The 19,755-nt window shown below is 54.8% G+C and overlaps 1 protein-coding gene across 1 annotated transcript in view; it reads right to left on the reverse strand.

The window, feature by feature from the left end:
* LOC123346681 overlaps positions 1–19,755 on the reverse strand; it is a 34,295-nt gene that overhangs the window by 2,496 nt on the left and 12,044 nt on the right. The window contains exons 9-17 of the mRNA XM_044984156.1: positions 17,152–17,239; positions 16,162–16,174; positions 6,088–6,694; positions 5,598–5,693; positions 4,654–4,884; positions 4,221–4,243; positions 3,322–3,434; positions 1,973–1,993; positions 1,661–1,687 (exon numbers count right to left, since the gene is read on the reverse strand). Of these exons, the coding sequence (XP_044840091.1) occupies positions 1,661–1,687; positions 1,973–1,993; positions 3,322–3,434; positions 4,221–4,243; positions 4,654–4,884; positions 5,598–5,693; positions 6,088–6,694; positions 16,162–16,174; positions 17,152–17,239 (1,219 nt within the window). The remainder of the gene's footprint in view (positions 1–1,660; positions 1,688–1,972; positions 1,994–3,321; positions 3,435–4,220; positions 4,244–4,653; positions 4,885–5,597; positions 5,694–6,087; positions 6,695–16,161; positions 16,175–17,151; positions 17,240–19,755) is intronic.

Here is a 19,755-nt window from a genome sequence, read left to right on the forward strand (position 1 = left end):
CCAAACAGTTTTCTCCCTGGGCCAGGCCAGATTGGCTTGAAATATTCAGAGTTTTCTCCCCAGGCTGGAGAGCATTAAGGGACATTGTAGGAGGAAGCAGTTTAATGTCCCAGGCAGAGGGGGGGATGATCAGGGTCTCCTGGGCTTAGCTCTAGAGTCACAACCAGGCACAATAATAACAACCCCCCTTGCTCCTCCCCTGGGATCTAGACACCCCAGCTTTGCCAGCACAGCATGTGAGTCCCCTCCAGGGAGATCTCTGGCCCACGGCGCTGACATGCTGTCCACTGAGTCTGCAGGGCTCATGCACTCCTCAAACACCTGCTGCAGGCTGGGGCTGCCCTGATGCTCTCCACAGAGTTTACAGGCTCCGCAGGCCCCGACGGGAAGAGTTTTCTCCAGGACCCTGAGCTCTGACAGCGTTTCTGCTCCTGGCCCGGCTCTCCCTGCCCTGCCATGCTGACAGGCTGCACCCACCGGGACATCCGGGTCTGGCCCTCACAGCACACGCAGGGACATTGTCTGCGTCCACATTCCCTTCCCCCCATTCCTGGCACAGGGAACACCAGCCCCAGGACCCCTCCCTTCACCCCCCAGAGCAGGGGAGCGAGAGCCCTCGGCCTCCTGGGCAGTGGGACTGCTCAGAACAGATTCATGGGTCTGTGAAAGTGTCTCCACCCGGAGAGCTCTGTGCACCCAGCAACCCCTGAGATCAGGGGCCGGGGCTGGAACTCACCCCCTCCCACTCTGGGAGGAGAGGGGGCCTTGAGCCACCCATGCTGCTATCGGCCTGTATATAGCCAGCTCAACAGGTGACAGAGCCAGTGCCCTGAGCTGTCAGAGCGTCACTGATGGGGAAGGAGCATTGTGGGGTAGTGCTGGGGGCTCTGTGCACTGCTGGGGCTCTTATGCCAGTGATCTCGGTGCAGACTGGCTCGGTGCAGGGCTCCACAGCGATCAGCCTTGCTCCAGTCCAGTCTGACCCACAGTGGCTGTGACGTCTCTGCACTGCTGGGAGCGTATGTGTGGGGGGTGAGGGTTGGGACAGGACAGATTTCCCAGCTGCAGACAAGCAGGGTGAGGAGGCCAGTGGCCCTGCAGAGCCTGCTCCATTCCTGAGAGCCCCACAGCGTGTCCCTCAAGAAAGCTGCATTGGGTTCATTTAAATTGCTTTAAAAATACTGCAGAGACCGTGGTACAAACCCGTGTGACTCTCCAGCTGTGGGATGCGGCTGATCGGGTTTAGCTTCACGTTGGTCAGGCACCAACCTGAGCTGAACCAAGCTCAGCCTCTGCCAGAGCGAAGTACAGGAGTCTGGGCACAAACTGGAACCCATTTAACTGACCTGCTCCTGGCAATTCCCACGAACAAGGCAGAGGAGACAGGCTCAGGGAGGATGGGGACTCATTTCTCCAGGGCTGGGCTGGAGTCATGCTGCTGCTCTCACCCCTTCCTGTGTCATCCTTGCACGGGAGTAGGCTCCAGGGTCTGTTGTTATTGCTCCTCCTCCTCCCCCACTGGGGGTGTAAACCCTCCCACACCAGCTGTATCATCTCCCAGGTCTGGGGCACAGGGAATGGTGCCAGGAGGGGCTGTAGGGAGTGAATCTCTCCCTGGGGAAGGTGCTGGAGTCACCAGTACAAGATCAACTTCTGTTACCTGCGAATCCTCGGGCTCTTCTGAGTCCTGGAACAACCAGCAGAGAGAGAGAGAGAGGTGAGAATTCACACAGCAGAGTCATCCGGATCAGGTACGTACATGGACCCTCCACCCCAAAGCACTCAGCTCTGCACCATCTCACAACAGAGCAGGGTTCAACAGGCTCTGACCCCTCCTCATTTTTTCTGTGCCACATTCACCAGCTGGGTTTCTCTCCTGTGCAGATCACGTCACACGCGCCCAGTCCAGGGGCTGCTCCATACAGGGGAACAGGCCCCTGCTGTGCCCTAGAACAGCGACCAGGGTTCTCACCTCTCTCTGCAGCCAGCCCCTCTGGAAGGAAAGAGAGAAAAATCCATCACTGGCATGGGTCAGTGTGACCAGGACTAGAAGTCACAGCTCTGTCAGATGCTGTGATAGGGACCACAAGGACTAAGGACAAGGAGCCACCTTGTCATGTGACTCACCCTTCTCATTTTAGCACTGAAAGATGCAGAAAGGCCCCTGGGATTTTCACAAGTGTCAGAATAGTCAGGTGAGTTGCCCAACTCCTATAGACACCAATGGGAGTTTGGTGCCTAACCTGCTTTCGTGCTTCTGAAAATCCCAACAGGTGCCTGTTTAGGTGCCTAATGATTCAAATACCTCTGAAAATCTGGCCTAGGGTGCTCAGATACTAGGGCCCAGATGCTCAGCTGGTGTCAGTCAAGGAAGCTCCTTTGGTGTCCAGGAAGCTGAGAATCCAGCCCCGAGTCTGTGATAATGTCTCTCACATCGACCAGCTACAAACATTACCAAGAAATCTCCCCTTGTCTCTCGGCCCCATGCAGGATGCGTTGGAGGGAGACTCTCTCGTTGAGCAGCAGGAGGGAACTGCTGCAGAAATAGTGACAGTGGGAGAGGAACTTTCACTCCAAGCTCCTGTTCTCAGCCATTAACGTCTTTATAGGAAATCTTCCTTTCTGCTCAAAACAGCTTCCCTGAGCTCAGAAATCCACCAACCCCTCCCCATGAGGAGCACTGGGTTTTCTCAGTGAATACAGCTTTTCATGGCCTTTTGGGTTGCATTTCTCTGAAGGCTGATGTGCCTGGGTTTAACTGATCAGCACAAATACTCCTGGAAAGTGAACTCCCAGCTCCCTCTCTGTGCACCTCCCCCCAGAACAGAGACAGTCACAGCCCAGTGGCGCAGCTCCACATTCAACCTGCCAACTCACACTGCAGAATTCCAGACCCGAATATCAGAATCGGCGCATCAAGCGGCAAATCAGAGTGAGCGAAATACACAATTGTGAACAGTCAATACAGCCGAGAGCATTAGCCCCTGTGCTCAGTTGGCCATGGACAGAGCAGGAAGCAGCACTGGTCACACAGGTCAGTGATTATGAATTATTTACTCAAATCTAAACTTTCCCATAGGACCTTGTTCTGTGCAGCCAGGGGAGCTGGGACCACACGGGCTCTCCCAGGATCTGGGTTCCTCTGGGCTGGGACACAGGAGTCTGAGTCTGGTTCTGATGCATGGGGAATATGAACACACAGGCACTGATAATAACGCAAACAGCAGGCGTTGTCACTTCCTGCAGTCCCAGCTTGCCTTGGGGGAGCCTCTCCCCCGACCCAAATACTATGAGACACAACCCCCCAGCAGCGTCCCGTACCCAGGAATCCCGTCACAGCCTCCTGGAGTTTGTTCTCTCGAGGGAAATCCCTGATTCGCTTTTCCAGCTCAGGGGACTTGGGAGCCGGATGTGGAGACATCACCTTCTCGCCCCTGCAGGGAAATGAGTGCGTTTATTTCTCTCCCTCCTCGGCCGTAAGTTCCCGCCCCCCAAAGCCAGAAAGGGGAGTGGAAGCTGGGCCACAAGCAGAGTTAACAGGGCCCTGACCTCTGCTGCCCAGGGAATTTAGTGCCTGCACAATTTGCTGGGGCCCAGCCTGGGGACTGGGGGCATCTCTCCAGCCAGAGAGAAAAGACAGCCTGGGCAGTGCCAACCCCAGCTCCCCTCAGAGCCGGCCCGGCCCATGAGCCCCACCAGGACCTGGAGGGGCCGCACCCAGGGCTGAGAGAGGGGCCCATTCTCCAGGCCCAGCCACTCCTCAGCTTCTCCCGTCAGCCTCCAAGGGGTCTGGTCACTCCCCATGGGGTGGGGGGTTCTGGGACATGGAAACTGCCCCACTGGGGCCTGGGCTGGGACACTCGGCTCTTTCCCCAAAGGCCTCTAGGCCCCCCTTGCACGGGACAGGCTTTGGACCATGACAAAGCTGGGGCCAGGTCCCAGCTGGGCCCTCTGGGTGAAAGGGCTCCAGCCCCAGTAACGATCCCCTGTGGCGGCCTAGCCCCCAGGGAGGGTTCTCCAGCCCAGAGCTGTGGGGCAATCCCCTCCCCAGGGTGGGTCACACAGCCACAGCAGCAGCAGCCCCCGGGTAATGGGGACGGAAGGGGGCTGGATCCAGAGGGTGAGACTGTCCCATGGTCAGAGGGCTGGGTTTTTAGCCTGGCTTCTGAGCCTCTTCCCAGCATGACGGGGCGTGAGGGGCAGACAGATCCTGGACGTACCTTCTCACGGCACTTCTGACACCCTAGAGGGGAAGGAGAGATGGAGCAGAAAGTCAGTGCCCATGGTGCAGCCCAGCCACCTGCTCCAGATGGGTCACTCTGCTCTCCCATCCCCAGCCCCACAGGCTGTTCCCCTCGTGGGATGGTGGAACTAAAGGGCTGTGCTAGCGGGAGCAGAGCCCCTTTCACACCAGCTGCTCTGCAGAGATGGCTGGTCTCCCTGAACTGAGCCTCAGGGCTGGAAGAGCCTTTCTCCGGCCTCCCCCCGTCTCCCTGACAGCCCAAACTCCTGTCTGTCTGCAGCCTTGGGGCTCCTGGCCCTGCAGACACCCAAGGCCACTTTCCCTGCACTGAGTTACCCTGTGAGCCCCGAATGACTCGAGGGCCGTCCCCTCCCTGCACTGGACTCTGGGCATGTCTGACACAGTCTCACCTGCAGCAATTCCGGCACAGGCTGCTGACACTTCCCCTCCAGCTCTGTGATCAGGGCGCTGAGCTGGGAAATCTCCTCACACAGGCGGGTGGCGTTTTCCTCCCTCCTCCTCCCAATCTCCTGGTCCAGCTCTCCCAGCCGGGCCAGCAGGAGGCGCTCTTGTTCAGCCAGGAACTGGCGCAGCTGCTCGCACTCAAACACCACCAGCTGCCTCTCCACTTCCGTCTGCCTCTGGGGTGCACAGAGAGACGCAGGGACAGGGTGGGGACACAGGGTGAGTGGGGGATCATGGGAAATGGCACAAAGCCTTGTCCGGGCTGCACAGAGCGTTTCATTTGATATCTTTGCCAGCAGAACTGTGCCTGCACTAGGGCTTTTCCCAGGGTAAAAATGTCACCAAAAATCATCCCCCCAATGCCCCCCCAGTACCCATTTCTGTACCAGCAACAGATTTAACTGTCGATCAGGCCTTGGCAAATGCTGCTGCCCAAACCACCCAATGGCATCACTGGAAACGTCTGACACACACACCCTGGGATCAGCACAAATCTCCTCTTGCTTCAACCTGACCCCTGCAACATCTGTGCACGTTCAGCAGTTTCATTGTCCCCTGCCCCCCAGTGCTAAGGAGGCAGAACCAGAGGCTGCTCCCAGCGACCCTGGGGTGAACCCCTTGACTCCATTGGGAATTAACACCAGGGGCACAGAGGAGTCTGACCCTGACCCCAATGACGTCAGTGTTGTCACTCCTGATTTACACCAGATAGCTGAGAGCAGTTGTTGGCCTCCCACTGTTTAAAATGGCCCTGAACAGTCTCCTTCCATCAACCCTGGAAATCCTTTAACCTTCTGAATGACTCAGAGACCAACCAGCGCAGAGACCCCCCCTACTGCTGTCGCTGAAGCCCCTGTGCAAACCTGCTGGGCTGGGCAGGGGCACCTACCAGGAGCCTCTCACTTTCCTTGTCCCAGTCGGATTTCAGTCCCAGGAGCTCTTCTCTCTCCTCCTGCAGATGCTGCAGGCGGCTCAGAATTTGCTCCTGCAAACAGAGACAATGGCTCTGGGGGCTGGTTTGGGTGCATTGGTTTGTCCCCAGCGATAACATCATCACTGAGCAGAGCGATGCTGTGGGAGCAGGTCCCCCTTCTCCAACCCACTGAAAACATGACCCCAGCTCCCAGTAGGGTGACCAGACAGCATGTGTGAAAAATTGGGATGGGAGTGGGGGGTAATAGGCTTTTATATAAGAAAAAAACCTCAAATATCTGGACTGTCCCTATAAAATCACGACATCTGGTCACCCCAGCTCCCAGTCCCGTTATCAGGCAGTTCCCTGGCTTTAATCCAGAGATGCGCAGACACGCGCTAGGGGCTCTGTAGCCACAGAGAAGCTGCCCCAGTAACTCCCAGCCCCGGCAATAGCTATTCCCTACCCTGTACTCCTGGGCAGCCTCCTCGATGGGAACCACCGTGTGAGCGCGGTGAGCCCGGGATCTGTCGCACACCACACAGATGGGGGTTTGATCCTCTTCACAGAACAGTTTCAGAGCCTCCTGGTGCCTCTCACACATTCTCTGCCCCTCGGGCTCTGTCACCGCCTGGAGCCTCAGTCGTTTCACTAACTCCACCAGGTTCCCCAGCTGCCTGTTGGGCCGCAGGTTTCGCTGCAGGGCGGTTTCTCTGCACTGGGGGCAGGAGAAGTTTGACTCCGACTCCCCCCAGCACTGGCTGATGCAGGCCCGGCAGAAGTTGTGCCCACACTCAATAGTCACCGGGTCTGTGAAATACTCCAGGCAGACGGAGCAAGTCACTTCGTCCTGGAAGCTCCCTGCCAGGTCCCCGGCAGCCATGGCTCCTCTGCAAACGGGAAACAGCCGCTGCAGTTTAGTTTCACTTTCCTGAGAGCAGAGAAGCTTGTTTGGCTGGAGTTGGGGCGTTTCCTTCCTCCTGTTCCCAGCAGGCCCTGAGCTGAGCTGAGCTGAGCTGCAGTGACTCACCCCTCTTGTCACAGCCCGGGGGCCTGGGGAGACAGAGCCAGGTCTAGTGAAGGGTTAATGCAGGCTTCTCCCCCAGACAATCTGTGCAGGGTCTGGGGCTGGTTCCTTCCAGCTGCAGAAAGTCGCTGTCCCAGTGAGGGCTGCAGCAGCTGAGGTTGGGATAAAGTTGAAGGGGACGAAGCAGCCGAGAGTTGTTGTAGCTAGTTCTGGGAAAAGGGGAGACTGTGAAGTAGAGAGAACAAAGAACAGGAATAAGAAACCCTGCGGCTCCTGAATCTGAGTTAGTGCTAAAGCCTGTTATAAGACGCTGCTGCTGGGATCCCTGGCTGAGCAGCTGCTGTTCCCCAAAGGTGTCTCTGCTAAGTTAAGTAGAGACTTTAATTGAAGTCTCCTCTGTGCCCAGCCCAGGTGGGGACTTTCTCGGGTGGCTGGAACCAGTCCCTGGGGCAGCCCCGGGCTCTGCTGACACCAGCTACTGAGCCAGAGCCTGCAGCTGAGGGGACAGACTCCGGGAAAAGTGCTGGGAACTGGCAGGAAAGTGGCTCACTACAAACGACCCTGGGAGGCAGAAGCTGGGTTTACACTACAAAGTTAAGTTGACCTAAATTGCCCTGTGTATGTGTCGGGGCTGATCAAACCCTGTCACAGCGATGCAGTAAAACCACCTCCCTGACTGGCACAGAGCTGTGGTTGATCTTCTTAGGTTGGCACAGTGCGAATGTAGACACTGCATGGCCTATTTGATCCCTAACAGTCCTCCAGCCCCTGCCCCACAGTGCCCCAGTCCCTGCAATAGTTACTGCTCTGCTCATAAATGTAAAGCCCTCTGTGTAGAGGTCACAGAGACCAGATGCCCAGCTCCCCCTTAAACCTTCCCCCTCATGTTTTTGAAATGCCCTTTCCTGGCTGTCCACCTTGGCCAGCTCCCCTAAGCTCACCTCTGTTGTTTGCATCCAACTGATGGAGAGGTGATCATGACAGTGAGGGCAGGGGGTTAAATCTGAATGAGTGACATTGTGGCCTGGTGCATGGGGCTGCAGCATCCTCCGTCATCATGATGGAAGGGCAGCTGGGCCCAACCTGAGTGGTGCTGTGATCCCTTGTGCCAGGTCACAACAGCCAGCATGTGGGGCAGGGCTCAGCCCCATGGGACAGGAGCTGCCACTGCAGGGTGAGTGTGGGGCAGGAATGCTTCACAGTACTCCAGACCTCCCACCCCAAACGGCAGGACCCACCCCCACATGGATGCAATTAAATAACAGGAAATTCTTCCCCCCCCACACACACAAAAAAAACCATAAAATTATAACAATAAAGAGAATGCCCCAGGCTCTAGCTGTAAGAATTTGAAATTCCAAGTTGTGTTTGTGTTGGTTGTTAACTGTTTTCATGGATAAGTTTGGCTGGGGCAGGAAGAGGGGGGAACAGCACCCTTGAGAGGCCCTGGCTTAGCTAGTTGGAGCTGATTGTTATGGGAGGCAGAGGCTCGTGTCAGGCCATGCTGATCATTCAGAGCTCAGACACTGAATGGAGCAGCACTCCACCAACCTCCCTGGCTCCCAGGGGCATTTACACACAGGGCTGGTGCAACCACTAGGAGAACTAGGCGGTTGCCTAGGGCGCCAAGTGTTTGGGGGTGCCAAAAAGCGGTGTCCTGGCTCGGCAGGGAGGATCCGCCTTCCGGAGGCACCGGAGAGCCAGAGCACCAGCTTGCGGGGGCAGCGAGCCCCAGCCATGGAATAGCCAGTGCTGTGCAGTGGGGGCAGCAGCCCTGCAAACGCAGTGGTGCTGCTGGCAGGGAGCAGCTGTGCCCCCCACCTCTCCTGCCCAGGCTGCGGCCTGGCACCCCCCCCCCCCGAGGCTTCTGCAGGCTGCAGCAGATGCATGTGGGCGGTGGCTCCCATGTGCCCCCCAGCTCCCCCATTGTCATGCCCCCATGCTCGGGCTCTGCGGCTCCCGGGCATGTGAGCTGCCACCGCGGTGCGGGGCCCTGAGCCTGCCGGGAGGGGCAGTGGCGGTGGCAGCTCACACTCCTGGGAACCACTGAGCGCGAGCATGGTGAGGGGGGAACCGGGGAGCACACGGGGGGCACTGCCTGCATGCATCCACTGCAGGAGCCCCCGGGAGTGTGCCAGGCCGCAGCCTGGGCAGGCGCACCCCCCAGCGCCTCCCTTCACCGGGCTCCAGTTCTGCAGCTCCTGGGTGTGTGCGCCACCACTGCCCCTCCCCTCCCAGGGCCCCGCGCCCCGGCGGCAGCGGCTCCTGACATGCAGAGATGAGTGCTGCCCAATGATCTTGGAATTCTTGATGCGGGTGCTGAGAAGCAGCCAAGCAGGGGAGAGGAACTAGCAGCCAGGAGTGTCCAGGGGGAAGGTGCTGAGAGCTCACTGCTCAGGGCCTGGTACTGCTTTGGCCTCTGGCATCTCAACTGGGCTCAGTCCTGGGTACACAAACAGCGCTGCATTAAGGACCTCAGAAACAGGCCTGACTTGGGAATTCACATAAGTGCTGAATCTATGCCCCTGCTTTGAGGCTGGCATTGACCATCCCATCCCAAATGACTCACATGAGTTCCAGGAACTTTTGGATGTGGCCAAATCCATTGCGCAACATTAAGTTTGCATGTGTGTGTTGCACGGCTGGCAGCGGGGAGAGGTGAGAGTCTGTGGCTGGAGCTGGTGGGTGTGGTTGTGGGACAAGATAATATCTTTTACTGGACCAACTTCTGCTAGTGAGAGAGACGAGCTTCCGAGCCAAGCAGAGCTCTTCTTCCCTCTGGGAAATATACTCAGTCACTGCTAAATACAAATTGGAACAGATTGTTTAGCATAAGCAGTTAACACGCATTTCAAGGGACCATTCAAGGCAGGGCCGGCTCTAACATTTTTGCCGCCCCAAGCAAAAAAAAAAGAGCACCGCCCCACCCCCGCCCCCTCAGCACCGTGTAGCGCCCCCCAAGTCCCCACCCCCCCGAGCGTCACACCGCCCAAGTCTCCGCCCCCAGCGCTGCATCACACTGCCCAAGTCCTCGCCCCCCTCAGCGCCGTGTAGCGCCGCCCAAGTCCCCGCCCCCCCGTGCCACGTCGCGTCGCACCACCCAAGTCCCCACCCCCGAGCGTTGCGCCACCCAAGTCCCCACCCCCAGCGCCGCATCGCACCGCCCAAGTCCCCGCTCCCCCAGCATCGCGTCGCACTGCCCAAGTCCCCGCCCCCCAGCACCGCATCGCACTGCCCAAGTCCCTGCCCCCCGAGCATCACGTCGCACCGCCCAAGTCCTCGCCCCCCGAGCGTTGTGCCGCCCAAGTCCCCGCCCCCAGCACCGGGTTGGGCCGCCTGTGTCTCCGCCCCCACAGTGCCGCTTCGCGCCGCCCAAGTCCCCACTCCCCCAGCGTCGCCTGGCCAAACCAAAAACAACAGAAACAAACCCCGATCGCCGCCCCCTCCCAAGGTGCTGCCCCAAGCACGTGCTTGGTAGGCCGGTGCCTGGAGCCGGCCCTGATTCAAGGTGAAGTGGCCAGTTAACAGATTCAGGCTGCGTGAGGTTTGGTTGTGGCTGTGGGCTGGGTTTTTGTGTGTGCAAATGAGGAGTGTGTGTGACTGTTGCAGCTGCTGTGCTGTTTAGAGTGTAATGTATGCGTCTGCAGCCAGGTTGTCACAGCGAGTACACCGGCTCTGCAAGTGCCTATGGGATGGTCATTGCAGATGATGCATGGGGAATGATATTGATCCCAGCAAAGCCAGTGAGTGGACTCGGGATGGGGGCCGCTGGAGTGGGGTGGGAAGGGCTCGCGGGGGGCTGTGCATCCTCCAGGGGAGTTCTGAGGGTGGAGAGGGGGGAACCTGGTCTGGGGAGCAGCCCCTGGGCAGGATGGCCCCTGGGGTCTATAAAGGCTCATTGCAATTTGCCCCACAATGAACCGATGTGCAGGGGGAGGAGGAGAGGTGGAAGTTTTGCCTAGGGCGCAAAATATCCTTGCACCGGCCCTGGTTCTGCCCTGGTCAGAAGCCTGGCCAATATAAGCTCATTACCCAGTCCGCCCCCTCCCTTGATGTGGAGAAGACGTGAACTAGCCTTTGTAAATGTAGCTGAGATGTTCCAAGCACTTCAACCAAAACACACAGTTTTAGATTAAATATCAAACAGATTTATTGGCTACAGAAAGATTGATTTTAAGTGGTTATATGTAGCAAATGTAGAGATCAAAGCTGGTTACCTAAGAAATGAAAATAAATTTCCAGTCTAAGTTCTACAAACTAAAGAGGCTTTGAATCAAGCAGTGTCTCCCCCTGACAGATGGTCTAGTTCCTCAGTACACAGGCTGGGACTCTTTTCCAGCCTGGGACCCCCTTCTGTTATAGTTTCTTCCAGCTTGCTGGAAAGATCTTTTGCTGTGACATGAGGGTCACTCAGTCCCCACTGGTCAAGCTGTCTCCATAGTACACAGTCTCTGGAGAGTGGATTCTTTCCTTGATGGGTGTTGTTACGCCATTTACCGCTGTCTGGCTACTCCGTTGTTGTACCTGAAAGGCTAGTTGTGATGTTCCCAACCTGACAACATATTTCAGTAACACATATAGCAACAATTAATAACTTCACATACAATCCAACAGATCAAGATTTTTAAAATGATACCTCACAACACATACTTTATACAAAACATATCATAATGATCTGACAGTGGTGAATATGGGGCTTGCAGGGTGCTGCTTTGAGGTACAGAGGCCTTATGTTCAACTCAATGCACTTCACCTCTCTGTGTGTAACACAATAATGTTTCAATGCTGCATCTGATCAATTCCAACACTTCAGCAAATGTTCTAGGCATCAGCAGGCAGAACTGCACTGATTGTGTCAGAAATCTGGAAGCAGGAAATGGGAGACACTCGGAGGGCCTGGCACTGGGTGAGATGGGCAAATGGGGGCCTTTGATGACAGAGTTGGGGGTAAGTGAACCTTTAATCCCCTCTGTGGTCTATTGAGAAGCCACCTACAGCAGTGGGGGGGGGGGAGCAATAACTCCTCGTGGGGAAGCCCCTCCCGCAGCCAGTTTGGTCCTGGTGAACAGGGCAGGGATTTTGCAGGAGGCCTCCACATGCCCTGCTGGGACGGTGGACGGTATTTACACCTGTCCGTGAAAGTCTCCCTCTAACTCCTCCCAGCTGTGAGTGATGCAGACTCAGCAGAAATTCTGCCCACAGTTCGAAATCGAGGGCCCTAGGAGAGGAACAGGGAGGGGAAATTCAAGCCTGGTCTACACTAGGCGTTTAAATCGGTTTTAGGAGCGTAAAACCGATTTAACGCCACAACCGTCCACACTAGGAGGCACCTTATATCGATTTTAATGGCTCTTTAAACCGGTTTCTGTACTCCTCCCTAACGAGAGGAGTAACGCTAGTATCGGTATTAACATATCGGATTAGGGTTAGTGTGGCCGCTGATCGACGGTATTGGCCTCCGGGCGGTATCCCACAGTGCACCAGTGAGCGCTCTGGACAGCATTCTGAACTCGGATGCACTGGCCAGGTAGACAGGAAAAGCCCCGCGAAGTTTTGAAATTCATTTCCTGCTTCCCCAGCGTGGAGATCTCATCAGCACAGGTGACCACGCACAGCTCATCAGCACAGTTAACAATGCAGTCTCCTGAGAATCGTAAAAGAGCCCCAGCATGGACTGCACGGGAGGTACTGGATCTGATCGCTATCTGGGGAGAGGATTCAGTGCTAACAGAACTGCGTTCCAAAAGACGAAATGAAAAAGCATTTGAAAGAATTTCTAAGGCTATGACGGATAAAGGCCACAGCAGGGACTCCGTGCAGTGCAGAGTGAAAGTTAAGGAGCTCAGACAAGCCTACCAGAAAACCAAAGAAGCAAACGGAAGGTCCGGGGCAGGTCGAAAAACATGCCGCTTCTATGCAATTTTAGGGGGCTGCGCCACAAGTACCCCACCCCTGATCGTGGATTCCGAGGTGGGGGTTGTAATCTCTGCCATGGCTGAGGATTATGCAGACAGGGAAGATGAAGATGAAGAAGAGGAGGAAGACCTAGCAGAGAACACACAGCACTCCGTGAGCCCCAGCAGCCAGGAGCTTTTTATCACCCTGACGGAATTACCGTCCTCCCAGCCCTCACAAGCCACTATCCCAGACAATGACGCCATGGAAGGGAGCTCTGGTGAGTGTACCTTTGCAAATAGCAAACATTGTTTTTTAAGCAAGCCTTTTTTAATGATTGATTTGCCCTGAGGACTTGGGATGCATTCGCAGACAGTATAGTTACTTAGAAAAGTTTGTTAACATGTCCGGGGATTGAGAGGAAATCCTCCAGGGACATCTCGATGAAGCGCTCCTGTAGGTACTCCAGAAGCCTTTGCAGAAGGTTTCTGGGCAAGGCAGCCTTGTTCCGCCCACCATGGTAGGACACTTTACCACGCCATGCATGTAGCAAGTAATCAGGTATCATTGCGTGGCAAAGCATAGCAGCGTATGGTCCCGGTGACTGCTGGCATTCAAGAAGCATCCGCTCTTTATCTTGTTCTGTTATCCTCAGCAAAGTGATATCGTTCAGGATAACCTGGTTAAAAATCAGGAATTTAAGTAAGGGGGGTGGCCATTTTTCTACTGGGTTCGTGGACTGCAGCAGCTTAAAAAAAAAACTTTCCTGCACGTAGCGAAGCGGGGGGAGGGGAGGAGTGAAATGCCGATGATCTTTTCTGTGTTTGGTCACCGGCGATCTTCCCCAAGCTACCAGCCACGCAGTGGGTGGGGGGGTGGGAAGGTTGTTGATTAGCAGGGAGCTAGCGTGGTATTAGCCATGCGTTGGGGGGGAGGGGTAAATCACTACAGAAGCCGAAAGACAGTGGCTTACCATGGCCGCATGCAAGCTGAATTCTGATGCCTGGACCTGTGTCTGTGAGACCTGTAACTCCAGAGCTGCAAGCACTCACTATTAAGATGAAAAATGCGACCTTGTAGGGAAATCACATGTGCTAGGTGAATAGTGCTGTTCACTGTGAAAGAGTATAACCATTGTTCTGTAAAATGTATCTTTCTAAATATTTATCTCCCTCATGCAGCTGCAAATTTTTCAACCATCCCTCCTCCATCCCAAAGGCTAGCACAGATAAGGCGGAGGAAAAAGAAGACGCGAGATGAGATGTTCTCGGATATTATGGAAGTTACACACAATGAAAGAGCTCATCTGAATGAGTGGAAGGACGTGGTATCAAATTACAGGAAAGAGGCCAGTGAACGTGAGGACAGGAGGGATGAACGTGAGGACAGGAGGGACAACCGAGATGAGAGGTGGCGGCAGGAAAACCGGCAGGAAAATCAGCGGTGGCGGCAGGAAGATCAGCGGTGGCGGGATGCAACTCTGGGGCTGCTGCGTGATCAAACTGACATGCTCCGGCGTCTTGTGGAGCTTCAGGAACGGCAGCAGGATCACAGAGTGCCGCTGCAGCCCCTGTATAACCACCCTCAACCCTCACCATGCCACATCCTCCTCACCCAGACGTGTAAGAACGTGTGGGGGGAGGCTCTGTGCACCCGCCCACTCCACCCCCGTGGACAGCCCAACCAGAAGGATGTCGTTACTGTGAATTTTTTTTAATGGCCTTCTCCATCCCTCCTATCCTCCTCCCAAACCACACCCTTACTTCTCTCCCTCTTTTTATAATGAATCAATAAATAATTCATGCTTTTTAAATGAGAGTGACTTTATTTGCATAAGTAAGCTGTACTCGAAGGGGGAGGGGGAGTTGCTTACAGGGACTGAGTCAATCAAGGGGGTTGGGTGTTCATCAACAAACACAGCAGTCACACTGTACCCTGGCCATTGATGAAGTTCATTTTCAAAGCTTCTCTGATGTGCACCGCTTCCTGGTATGCTCTTCTAATCTCCCTGGTGTCTGGCTGCGCGTAATCAGCGGCCAGGTGATTTGCCTCAGCCTCCCACCCCGCCATAAAGGTCTCCCGCTTACTCTCACAGAGATTGTGGAGAATACAGCAAGCAGTAATAACATAGGGGACATTGGTTTGGCTGAGGTCTGAGCGAGTCAGTAATGTCCGCCAGCGCGCCTTTAAATGGCCAAATGCAGATTCCACCACCATTCTGCACTTGCTCAGCCTGTAATTGAACATATCCTGACCACTGTCCAGGCTGCCTGTGTATGGCTTCATGAGCCATGGCATCAAGGGGTAGGCTGGGTCCCCCAGGATAACGACAGGCATTTCAACATCCCCAACTGTTATTTTCTGGTCTGGGAAGTAATTCCCTTGCTGCAGCCGTTTAAACAGAGTAGTGCTTCTGAAGACGCGAGCGTCATGAACCCTCCCTGGCCATCCCACGTGGATGTTTGTGAAACGTCCCTTGTGATCTACCAGTGCTTGCAGCACCATTGAAAAGTACCCCTTCCGGTTTACGTACTGGGTGCCCTGGCGCTGCGGTGCCAAGATAGGGATATGGGTTCCATCTATCGCCCCCCCACAGTTAGGGAATCCCAGTGCAGCAAAGCCATCCACTATGGCCTGCACGTTTCCCAGAGTCACAACCTTTCGTAGCAGCAGCTTAGTGACTGCTTTGGCTACTTGCATCACAGCAGCCCCCACAGTAGATTTTCCAACTCCAAATTGATTCCCGACTGACCGGTAGCTGTCTGGCGTTGCAAGCTTCCACAGGGCTATTGCCACTCACTTCTCCACTGTGAGGGCTGCTCTCATCTTGGTATTATGGCGTTTCAGGGCAGGGGCAAGCAAGTCACAAAGTTCCATGAAAGTGCCCTTACGCATGCCAAAGTTTCGCAGCCACTGGGAATCGTCCCACACCTGCAACACAATGCGGTCCCACCAGTCAGTGCTTGTTTCCCGGGCCCAAAATCGGCGTTCAATGGATAGAATCTGCCCCATTACCATCAGGAGCTCCAAAGCGCAGGGGCCCGCGGTTTGAGAGAATTCTGTGTCTACGTCCTCATCACTGTCATCGCCGCGCTGCCGTATCCGCCTCCTCCTCGCCTCGGATTGAAGGTCCTGGTTCACCATAGACTGCACGAGAGTGCGCGAGGTGTTTAAAACATCCACGATTGCGGTATGGAGCTGAGCAGGGTCCATGCTTGCTGTGCTATGGCGTCTGCACAGTTCACCAAGCAAAAAAGGCGCAAAACGGTTGTCTGCTGCTCAGGGAGGGAGGGGTGAGGCTGTACCCAGAACCACCCGCGACAATGATTTTTGCCCCATCAGGCACTGGGATCTCAACCCGGAAATGCCAAGGGGCGGGGGAGGCTGCGGGAACTATGGGATAGCTACGGGATAGCTACCCACAGTGCAACGCTCCAGAAACCGACGCTAGCCTCGGACCATGGACGCACACCACCGATTTAGTGTGTTTAGTGTGGCCGCGCGCACTCGATTTTATAAAATCTGATTTACAAAACCGGTTTATGCAAATTCGGAATAGTCCCGTAGTGTAGACGTACCTTCAGTCTCATTCATTCATTTCACCACCATGGGCCTCACCTCATGAAATGAGCTACAGGCAGAAAAGCCCCAAGCCCTGAGCCCTGGCACTTTAGGGCCTGTTCAGAATTGATTCTGCTTCCCCCAGGGTCGCTCCTTAGACTCTCCCCTGTTGCACTGTGCGTTCCAGTGACTCACCAGGCATAGGCGGCGAGGAATATGGGCCCGTGGTGCCCGTGCTCCACCAATATTTAGGAATGTGGGCCCGGCTCCACCAATGTTTGGGCTTCTATTTTCAGAGCCGTCCCATCCATAAGACAGACCAGGGAAACCGCCCCGGGCCCTGCGCTTCAGGGTGACACGGGGTCCAGGGCGGCCCGGGGGGGGGGGGGGGCTAGTGAGGGGCTTGGCACCAGCAGCAGTGAGCAACCTCACCAAAGCCCACCCCTGCTCTGCCCCTTCCCTGCCCCCACTCCACCCCTTCCCCCAAACCCCCATCAACCCGCCTCTTTCCCGCTTCCAACCCCTCCCACAAGCGATGCCGAGAGCCGGCAGGGCGGGGTGGGCTGGGGCCAGTTACCTTGCTGCTGCCGGAGCCAGGCCCCCCACTAGCCCCCTGGCTGCCCTGAACCCCGCATCCCCCTGAAGTGTGGGGCCCCCCAAAGCACGGGGTCCCATTCATAGTACAGACCGGGCAACTGCCCTGGACCCCACATCCCCCTGAAGTGTGGGCCCCCCCAAAGCACGGGGTCCGTACTATGAACAGGATGGCTCTGCTTGGACTCCATGTTCCCCGAAGCATGGGGCCCCCTAAAGCGCGGGGTCCAGGGTGGTTGCCCCGGTCCGTACTATGGACAAGATGGCTCTGCTTGGACCCATTCTGGGCACCACCAAAAATGATACAAACTTGGCACCCCTGTCACCAGGGGCTCTTGCTTAGGGGCCCTGGCCCTGCAGACACCTGTCACCAGCAGGGGCAGCTCCTCCTTGGGGGAGGGTGGAGTGAAGTCCCAGCAGGAATGTAACTGCTGTGCAGTGCAGCTGAGGTACTGTAGGGGGCAGCACCAGCTGCTGCCACTGGGGAATCCTGGAGGCTGCAATACACCAGGCTGCTACCAATGCCTGTGTCCCACTTAGCCTGCAGGCAGCACAGGGAGGAGCCCAGAGCAGGGCCCAGAGGTGGCTGTGGGGCTGTTTCAGCTCATACGCACTGTAAGGTCTCAGGGGGGTTGGTGATGCAGGGTTCCCAGAGGCAACATGGAATAATGGGGTGCCCAGCGCTGGCCTTGGGGGAGATGGTTGCCCAGCCCCACAGATCTCACTGCCAGGAAGTTTCCCCTGAGATTCAGCCTCACTTTCCCCTTTGTTAATTTCTCTCCATCCCCACTGCTCTTTTTGCCCCTAAATTCTTTATGTTTAAAAACAGAACCAGAAACAATAGACCCCCCTGCTGGTGGGCACAGAAAATACTGACTCTAGGATCAATTCTCAATCCACATCTCACACTGCCCATGAGACCTCCTGTTCTCAGTCATATCTCTGCCCACAGTCCTGCATGTCTGGATGGGTCTCTCCACAGCTGGGATGGGCAAATCCCCTCCTGCAGACCCCTCCCCTCACAGCTAGGATGGGGGACTCTGGAAAGTCTGGAGGATGCAGCCACATAAGCATTGGCCTCCCCACTCCTCAGATGCAGTAGGTGGGGACAGAAATGAGAAGATCTCAGGACGGGGTTCATACAGGATTTTATGCCAGGCAAAAGTCCTGTTTGGATTGGACTTAACTTTACAACCCCTGCAATGAAGTGGACCTGAGCGGATGGCTCCCTGTTAAATCAAACACTTTGCATCTCTCCCCATGTTAAATACATCTGGAGTGTTTTTAAACATTGGCCAAGCGAATTGTTTATCGTTCTCTGTATTTATATTGCTGCACAATAACAGCTGTAACAAGTGCCCCTGTGAACTAATGGATGATGTGGAAGTAGAGCAAGAACGGACAGGGATTTCAATGCATGACAGTCTCTGTGAGCAAGAGTCAGGCTGGCTGTAACCCTAATAACGCGAGGTTTGTAGAAGCGAGGATTGTGTGAGGCGAGTGAGAAAGAACTGTGGGAGAAGTCGTTGCGACCTTGTGTCGATAATGAATGTAGACTGGCGTCTAAATAGAAGTGAGAAAAATAAGATATCAAGATGGCCTATGTATAAACAAAATGCAGCTGTTGCCTATTATTGTATGTAACAAAAAGTATAAATGCTGCTGTAATTGTTTACCTGTTGAGAGACCTGCCTAGGACTGGGGAAACCCTGTGTCCTAGGGCTCTCCCTCCCTCTATACAATTGTAAAGAGAAAATAAAGTATCTGACTCTGCTGCACCCAACCAAAAAGTGAGAACTAAGTTTTTCTCCAACAATGACACAGTGCAGCAATGACTTCTATTCACCATTGTGCTGGCACAGCAGCAGGGGCAACAGGTTTGTATAATTTTTGGTGGTGCCCAGAATGGGTCCATGTCCTGCGCCTCCCCTCCCACCCCCACCTGCCTTGTAAGCCGATCTATATATTTTTAAAATAATGTAAAAATGGACTGGAAACAGTAAGCGCATAACAGTTTCCCTCTATTGCACAATATCACTATTGTCAGAAAATGTATTTAACTAAGACTATCAACTTGATTAATACTGTTTTGAATACGGAAACAACGCAGCACTCTTGGATCAATAACCCATAAAAGCAAATACCAAGCCCTAGCTGCTCAGGTCCAGACTCCAGGAAGCCCCCTCAGAGTCAGTCAACTCCCGGTGGGTGCTGGGGGGGGGCTACCATAACATGTGTGTCTCCTCCCCTCCTGCCTCTGCAGGCGCAGTTCCTTTGTTGTGAGGTAGCGCAGCACAGAGGGGCAGGGCAAGGGGCAGCTCCATCCCCCACTGGACAACGATGAAAAGTGTTTGCTGCCTCCTGAAGAACATTGCAAAAGGGGCTACATTTTGTTTTAGTTTTAGAAAGTATTTGCTTTTATGGATTATTGATCCAAGAGTGCTGCTGCACAGGGCGCAGGTAGGGATGCCAGCAATGCCCCTCTGCTATGTACATCAGCCAAACTGGACAGTCCCTACGGAAAAGGATAAATGGACACAAATCAGATACTAGGAATGGCAATATACAAAAACCTGTAGGAGAACATTTCAACCTCCCTGGCCACACAATACAGGATTTAAAGGTAGCCATCCTGCAGCAAAAAAACTTCAGGACCAGACGTCAAAGAGAAACTGCTGAGCTACAGTTCATCTGCAAATTTGACACCATCAGCTCAGGATTGAACAAAGACTGTGAATGGCTTGCCAACTACAAAAGCAGTTTCTCCTCCCTTGGTGTTCACACCTCAACTGCTAGTAGAGGGCCTCACCCTCCCTGATTGAACTAACCTCATTATCTCTAGCCTGATTCTTGCTCGCATATTTATACCTGCCTCTGGAAATTTACACCACATGCATTCGACGAAGTGGGTATTTACCCACAAAAGCTCATGCTCCAAAACGTCTGTTGGTCTATAAGGTGCCACAGGACTCTTTGCTGCTTTTAATTCTATCATTTTTTTCAACTATTAATTTTCAAAGATGTAATGCAGGACGTGAGCATATGTGCCCTGCCTTC

The sequence above is a fragment of the Mauremys mutica genome, chromosome 12, assembly GCF_020497125.1.
Source record: "Mauremys mutica isolate MM-2020 ecotype Southern chromosome 12, ASM2049712v1, whole genome shotgun sequence".
NCBI lineage: Eukaryota > Metazoa > Chordata > Testudines > Geoemydidae > Mauremys > Mauremys mutica.